The sequence below is a fragment of the Lactuca sativa genome, chromosome 1 (assembly GCF_002870075.4).
Source record: "Lactuca sativa cultivar Salinas chromosome 1, Lsat_Salinas_v11, whole genome shotgun sequence".
In the NCBI taxonomy this organism is placed as follows: Eukaryota; Viridiplantae; Streptophyta; class Magnoliopsida; order Asterales; family Asteraceae; genus Lactuca; species Lactuca sativa.
The window spans coordinates 35,535,999-35,544,399 of record NC_056623.2 but is presented as its reverse complement, the minus strand read 5'-3'; the positions used below and the strand labels follow the sequence as shown (position 1 = coordinate 35,544,399).

At 29.7% G+C, this 8,401-nt stretch overlaps 1 protein-coding gene across 1 annotated transcript; it reads left to right on the top strand.

The window, feature by feature from the left end:
* Window positions 1-3,604: 3,604 nt before the first annotated feature.
* On the top strand, window positions 3,605-5,204 carry LOC111920161 (F-box protein At1g67340). Its single transcript, XM_023915758.3, has 3 exons — window positions 3,605-3,940; window positions 4,053-4,215; window positions 4,323-5,204. Exons 1-3 carry the CDS (start codon window positions 3,774-3,776, stop codon window positions 5,058-5,060), a joined length of 1,068 nt encoding a protein of 355 aa, XP_023771526.1. The 5' UTR covers window positions 3,605-3,773; the 3' UTR covers window positions 5,061-5,204.
* Window positions 5,205-8,401: the final 3,197 nt, after the last annotated feature.

Here is an 8,401-nt window from a genome sequence, read left to right as displayed (position 1 = left end):
ACAAAACGTGCAAATATTATAGGGGAAAAAAGATGTCATAACACCAACAAAAATCCGATAAAAGGCACTATCCTAAAATTTGGATAATTTTTTGATCGAGTTTTTGGGAGTTGAACATTCTACTCCACAATAGTAATTTGCATACTAAGGCTATGTGGAGTGGTCTCGACAATCACTTGATATTTGTCTAGTTGACATTTGGCACGCCGTATCATGGTCTCAACATGACAAAAATGACAAGTGTTTCGGCAATAAGTTGCCGAGTATTCTCCCCCAATTTTTCCTCATTTAACTTTTTGACCAACCAATCACAATGTTTTTATTTTTTTTTCAACTTTTTTAACTTTGGGAAAATTGGCAACTCACGCCCACTAAATGACAAAATTTTGAAACAGTATGACAAATCCAAGGTGACGCCTACGTGAACCGTGACAAACTTGACACCACTCCTTCCAATCTAACACAACAAGACAACAAACAAGAACAAATTAGACATATATGTAGCAACGCAAACAAGTATTAAAAATAGTATTGTGTAGGCATACATGTAGAGTCTTATTGTTTAAATACACATATATGAATAACATGGTAAAGGTTTTAAAATCTTTTACATAATATTTGTAATGTAATTGAATCAGCGTGTATATCATAATAGTGATGCTAATAAGACACTCCATTGACCTCTTTATAAAAAATCAATCTGTAATTAACTACTTATAATCAATTTTTTCGAAAAACAATACAACTTTATACAATAAAAATATTTCAAAATTTAATTAGAATATATATATGGTAAAATAATATGTCTTTTTAACCAACCACATATCAAAATTATTGTTATTTTGAAGTAAAACCATGCTAAATTATAAAATCTACATTGTTTATTATTATTGGAGTTCAAATATTTCGCTAAAGTCAAAATTAGGTTAAAAATCAATTAAAAGGGGTCCCATTAATCTCCATGCCAAAGACGATATCAACTACCATTTCAGTAAACGATAATAAGAGGACTTGTTATTAGGCCAACTCCATCATAAAACTTTAAAGTATTAAAATTGGGATATTTTAGCATTAAAAATGTAATTCTCACTCCAACCACAATCCAAATTTTTTGACTACAAATATACTGTGATAATATTTTCTTTAACATCATATAATTTATTTAAAAATATACTGTGATAATATTTTCCTTAACATCATATAATCTATTTAACTTAATTATTATAACATCTAAATTTCTTAATTAGTAATATTAACTAATTAATTAATTAAGTTAAATTTTTTATAAAAAAGATAAATTTAAATTTAAAATGACAATATTACATTATTAGAACAATAAACATTGCATTTAACTCAACCTTCCAATATAACACAGTGGAACGGTAAATAATTTTCAATTCTTTAACTTCGTATTTTAGGTTATGTTTTTCATTAACTATCTAATATTTTTTATGTTTTAAATATATTTATAAGTTTGTTTTAATGTACTTAAGTTAAATTATTATTTTATTTTATTAAATATAATAAAATATATTAATTACAAAAAGATAATACAACAAGTTTTGAAAGTGATTATAAAATTTCAAAAAACCAAAAAAAAATAAAATAATAACTAGTGATTTTTTATTAACTAGTAATTATAAAATTCTAACCTCGATAGATGTGTAATTTCATCATATTGGCATTTTAGCCCTTTTAGAATGCATAAAATACCTTCACATATCCGTGTGTGTGTGTATATATATATATATATATATATATATATATATATATATATATATATATATATATATATATATATATATATATATATATATAGGGAAGAGTTATATGGAAAATGAATGATTAGGGCAACACATATTTGAACCAATGAAAACATGACAATACATCACTTCCACAATAACTTCCATAATACATTACTTGTGAAGAAAGAAATAGACACGTGTCATTTGATTATTGGTTCCAGTAGATGTTGCCCTAGTTATTGTTTTCCATAGAACTCATTCCTATATATATATATATATATATATATATATATATATATATATATATATATATATATATATATATATATATATATATATATATATAGAGAGAGAGAGAGAGAGAGAGAGAGAGAGAGAGAGAGGTGGAGAAAGGTAGATAGATAGAGAGAAATAGAGAAAAAAACAAGTTAGTTTAATGTGGTGATCCGTGCCTCCCATCACTACAACAGATGACCACGAAAGTGTTCCACCACTAACACCTTGGGATGGTGTTCACATTCGTGGTTAATGGTCACGTAGTGACGTAGACTACGAAAATCTCGTAATGACCATACTAGATGGTCTTTTTAATGTTTGGGAGGCACTCCTTACCTTGGAAGGGTGATTCAAGAAGGAAAGAGACAATTTTGTTTTCGTAATTTTGAAGATACAACCTTACTCTTCGTGTGATCTTCAGAGATTGAACCATTGGATCATCGTGATTTTTGGATTGAAGATTCCTAAGACATATTCATAGGTATTACACAGTGGGATTTTTATTTTAATATCTGGAAATGGAGATATAGTTTTTAGAAGTTGCCGTAAATTTTAGGCAAGAAGTGAAATTGAGATCAATAACCGAAAGGAACTCCCAATTAAGCATGTTCCGGTTGCATATTTTTGTGATATGTTATTGATTTTGCTATATTTCTTTTTACAAGACAAGTTTTTGATATATTCTTGATTTTGCTAGATCTTTTACAGCATTATTATTATTATTATTATTATTATTATTATTATTATTATTATTATTATTATTATTATTATGCTTTAGATATTATATTTTTGGAGATGGTTGTCAAATGGAAGGGATTGGAAATGAAACATATTCACTTGCATGTCACTCGGTTCTTGGAAAGAGGATTGTGTTCACGATAACCACATCTCGATGATGAAATGAATTTTGATTTGGTTTCCTTTGAATTTTATTTGGATGTTTAATCCTTATTTGGGAATCACTTTAAAAATAGTAGATATTAAACTTAATTTGATCACAATAACTTTGAAGTCTTTTTTGTTTATATATCATTAGATTTTAAAACATTTCAACTTTACCTCTTGGATAGAAAATAAAATCATTATTTTTATCATTCAATATAGTTAATTAGAGGACTAACCAAACAATATATTTTTATTCAAAGACAAATTTATCTGCAACATTGTATCATTTAAACGATTGAATTATCAAAAGTTGTAAACAATCCCTAATATCGACTAAATTATTTTAAAAAATCTAACGAAAAAGAGAAAAAAAAATTGTCTCATCCAAGCATGATTTTTTTTTTGGACCAACTTTAAAAAAAAAAAAAAAAAAAAAAAGGCATAATTACAAAAATAAAACCGTTAAAAGTTTCTGAAACACCACCTATTTAACTCTGGAAAATATTTTAGACCCATAAGTGTTGATGCATATAAAACCGAATAAAAGACAAAAAAAATATTTGTCGGCGAGTTAAATGGATCATTTTGTAAATTAAGAAAAATAAAAACCTGATAGGAAAAACCGACCCGGCCGTTTTATATCGTATAAAATTTATAGATTTTAAGTTTATAATTCCATATTGTATATTGTAGTATCTTGTTACGTGGGTTCTTTGTCCTTATTACTAGGAGTTTTTCATTCATTCATCTTTTCTCCTCTGTTCCTCTTCATGAACTATAAAAGCGTTTCAAGTATTCCCTATTATCACTTTCGACGACAAACACTTCAAAATGCTCGTGCAGTTTTGAATTTGTTTTCTGCAAAAGATGAAGAAGCAGCTACGACAAAGAGGAGGAGGAGCTGTTCTTTATGGAACAACAACAACAAGATCCGATCTGTTTGAATCGTTACCTGATGAGATTGTTATTGTAATTCTGTGCAAACTCACTTCTACGGCATCTTCTCCGGCTGATTTCGTGGCTGTTCTTCTTACGTACGTTTTGTTCTAAAATATGCATACCAAATTTCTGGTGTTTTGTTAGAAATGATTGTGAACTAAAATTTGTTTATCTAATATTATAGTTTTCCGATTTTTATTCTTGTAGATGTAAAAGGTTGAAGAAATTAGGCGTGCATCCTCTGGTTTTGTCGAACGCCGGAAGCGGAGCGGTTGCCGTCAGAGCTAAAAACTGGTCTGATGAGGCTCACCGGTTTTTGAAATTGTGCGTCAACGCCGGCAACAAAGAGGCGTATTATACTCTTGGAATGGTAATTGGTAATTAGTATTTGCTTGAATAACGGGATTGTGGTCGTAGAAATCGATGGATTAGTTTCGTTTGGTATATATTTAGAGTTGTTTTGTGTTTTTTTCCTAGATCCGATTTTATTGTCTACAAAATCGAGGAAGTGGAGCGTCGTTGATGGCGAAAGCGGCGATTAAGTCTCACGCGCCGGCACTATACTCACTGGCTCTGATTCAGTTCAACGGCAGTGGAGGCAAGAAAAACGATAAGGACCTCCGAGCTGCAGTTGCTCTCTGTGCAAGAGCCGCTTATCTCGGTCACGTCGACGCTCTTAGGGAGCTCGGACACTGCCTTCAAGACGGTTACGGTGTACGGAAAGACGTCGAAGAAGGACGCCGTCTCCTCGTCCAAGCCAACGCGTGTGAACTTGCGTCCGTCCTACGCGCATTCAACACTACGCCGTCTCATCGACCGGATTTAATAGAATCAAATGGATCACCATGCGGATACGGTTCAAGCTTACTGGAGAAAAAACTCCACCCTGCGAACCGGTTTTTGATTGAGTGGTTTGGGTTGAGAGGCGGCGGCGTTCCGGGTCCGGGTCTGAGATTGTGCTCCGATGGGTGGTGTGGTCGACCGGAGACCCGAAGGAATGAGTTCAGAAGATGTTCGGGTTGTGGGATGGTGAACTACTGCTCACGTGGGTGTCAGGCGCATGATTGGAGGGTGCACCATAAGCTAGAGTGCGCACCTATGGAGGAATGGAATCATGTTATTGACGGCGTAGATGAGGAAGAACAGGTAACTGATGATCGGACGGTTGAGATCTACGAAATAGAAAGCGATGAACCTCTGGACTCTTCTCTATGACTATGACTACGAGATTTTTCATTCCTTTTTTATTTTTTGTTTACTTCCTTTTGTATTAAGATGACTTTAAGAGGACACATGAGTCTCGTGAAAGAAAGAAAATTAAGTGTCAAGATAATGCAAAATCAGTGTTTTTTAGGTAAATATTATTACAGTTGTTAAATTTATCTATTTTCTCAATAATAATATTTATATTTCAAAATATAATTCCTAAATCCATATATATATATATATATATATATATATATATATATATATATATATATATATATATATATATATATACTAGGTTACAACCCGTGGAAACCACGAGTAAAAAAGTATAATAATATTGATAATTAAAAATGTAATGAAAAATCAAAAAATTTATAAATTTTTATTAAAATAATAAAATATAAGTTTTTTGTCTAAATTTTTAATTGTGTAAATCACTTAGTGCTCTATGTGAGTTTCACAACTATCAATATAGTATTTCAACTTGCGCCTAATGTCTAATTGTGCAAAACTCCTCAATTTTTTCATGGAGTTATAAAACCTTAGCTAAATCATGTATATGCCAGAAGTCACAATTGTGCATGAACATTCAAAAGTTCCCAATTTTCAAAATAATCATCTGTTGTTTTCTTACTGTGGTCCTATAATAGAGAGAATTTGCTTTAATAACACATGACAATCAACCCTCCAATGTTAATACATGTACATTAAACATCTATGATGAAAAGAGAATTAAGTACTTACAAAATGAATTTCAAAGACTTACCCCTTATAAACATCCTCAAATAGCAAAATACATATATTTTTTAACAACAACCTACTTCTAATTACATATTAAAAAATTAAGCAAAAAACAATTTTTTTTGCATAGATGGACACATGCGATACTTTCAATTCTTTTTGTACAACCAATCAACTAAAGGGCCAAATGCATGAAATATTTGTGTAATTCCATTTTGTTGTGTATAACATTCTGCTTTTATTTCTTCTAATTACAAATTTATACTATGAAAAATTTTCTTATTATGACTTTTACTTTAGAAATTCTAATCTAAAAGGGAAAAAAGTTTAAATATTCCTTTCCATGCAAGTAAGATTATTCGCATGAATTGAAAAAAAAAAAAAAAAAACTTGTTAAAAGTCATAATAAGAAAATTTAAACTTTTTATTGGCTACATCTACAAAAACCAAGTGTAATATATTATATTTTATGTCTAGAACCAAAGAAGACAAACGCATGTGATTAAGCAAATTGGTACATCAGATTGAAGAGCAGATGTAGTAATCATACATTTTTCTGGTTCAACAGAAAGGAAAGACGCGATTAGGTTGACAACAGATTCCGGGAGTTCTTTACACCTTTCCCTAAGAGAGCTTTCATAATCACGTGGTTTAAACATTATTGCAAGATTAAGTGACGAATTTTTCCAGAACTCATCTTCTGGATTGCCACAAAGCATGAATATTTTATGCAATTGTTCAACCTGCAATGTGGTTTCACCGCCCAATCAAAACAAACAAATTACAAATCGCAAATCCCAAGTATAAATTCAAGATTTTGAATCCTTATTACCTTTGTTCTCCCTTTTAAGATATATCGACCACTAAAAACTTCAACAAAAACACATCATCTTCATTGCCTTCGGTTCGTTTCTTATCTTAGAGTATTTGCGGTAACTCCTAAAATAGATAAATATAAGAAAAAAAATAGTTATATTATTTAATATATTTAGTTATCTATCCAAACAAATTCCCATATGTAACCTATCAAAACATAATGAATAATAAAAAATAAAAATAAAAATTTAATTGAAATATTCGCATTAAGTGAAATTAGAAACAAAAGTTAGCACACAATTCTGAAATGGGAAGATGTAATTTCTAAGGACTCTTTTCTCATTCAATACAGATTTGACAAAACCAATAATCAAAATCAATCCATTAATCCAGAAACAAAAAACTAAGCTTATGAATTTTTGAAAAAATCTATCAAACGGAATCAATTTTTTCCATATTCAGTTAATGTGATGCTTTCTATAAATTTAATGATCAACGCTATTAGCAAAATAATTGAAATCCATTTGAATTGTGGAAGTAAAAGAATGCCCTTTTGAATCCAAAATCAAATCGGGCAACTATTACCTGTCATATATGGGACATCCTATACAAGACTAACAAAATAATTCAATAAATGAACAATAATGATCAAGAAAACAAAGACCGGAGTAAAAGAAAAACATGTCGCAATTGTAAGAGATATATCATCGAACACATAGCGGACATTAATATTTAGACATAGAAAAACCTTACCTCGACCATCAATTTCTCGATCTGATTAAACATTTGTAGAAAATCCTCCTCATTTCTCATGACATCATTCTCGATTGAGGAAAATTGCTTCAGCGTCCAAAAGTTTTACAAAAACTGTAAGTTACTTTATCAACAAAATGCTCTGCCTTTCATGAGATTAAACAATGATTATGATATCAACATTCCAGTTGAAATAAAAACTAACTTATTAACTATAGATATTGGTAAAGATGGACAAAAAAAACCACAATCAGACTAATGAATTTGGAGACTCTGCTTCAAGTAACCTAAATTAAAACAATAAATTGAAGCTAAAGAAGAAGATTACTTACTTAAAATCGAGATTAACAACTTGCATAAATCTATTATTCATGACAATCGTCTTCACACACACACACACACATAGAGAGAGAGAGAGAGATATGAGCAGATAGATTAGGGTTTCAAATTGATGAACGGCTGTCTCCCGATAATAATGAATGAATAAGAGGCATAAAGGGTAGTTTTGGAAAATCACTTACGTGATTTAGGCGGGATAAATCAATTTTGGGGGTCTAATAGAATGCCACCTGGCAAAATTGCTTTTATTTATGAGACTAGTTGTGAAACCTGTATGTTATACGGGTTTGGTAAAACAAAAAATGTATATAAATGTTTAAACAAAAATTTATTTAAATTTGAAATTTTAGATTTGAAATTTAAAATTTGAATTTAAAAAGAAACATATTAAATACAATATATGAGTACTAATATTGTAATTTATTCACTATTTTTAATTAAGGCGATTAATAATTGGTGCGTAACTTTGATTGTTAATTAAGAAAAGATAAAAAATGAGAAAATGACAAATGGAAAAAAAATTATTCAAAAATAACAAAAAATGACATGTGTCCAAATTAATGTAAGAGTGACAAGTGGCAAAAAAAAAACCTTCATTTATTAGAGAAGATTAGGGGATATATATATATATATATATATATATATATATATATATATATATATATATATATATATATATATATATATATATATATATA

What these genes read in the sequence shown, in the direction of transcription:
- LOC111920161 (XM_023915758.3), top strand. Translation starts at nt 3,774, where the DNA reads ATGAAGAAGCAGCTACGACAAAGAGGAGGAGGAGCTGTTCTTTATGGA. An exon ending in TTCGTGGCTGTTCTTCTTAC is followed by an intron (nt 3,941 to 4,052) that starts GTACGTTTTGTT and finishes TTATTCTTGTAG; the next exon opens with ATGTAAAAGGTTGAAGAAAT. An exon ending in CGTATTATACTCTTGGAATG is followed by an intron (nt 4,216 to 4,322) that starts GTAATTGGTAAT and finishes TTTTTTTCCTAG; the next exon opens with ATCCGATTTTATTGTCTACA.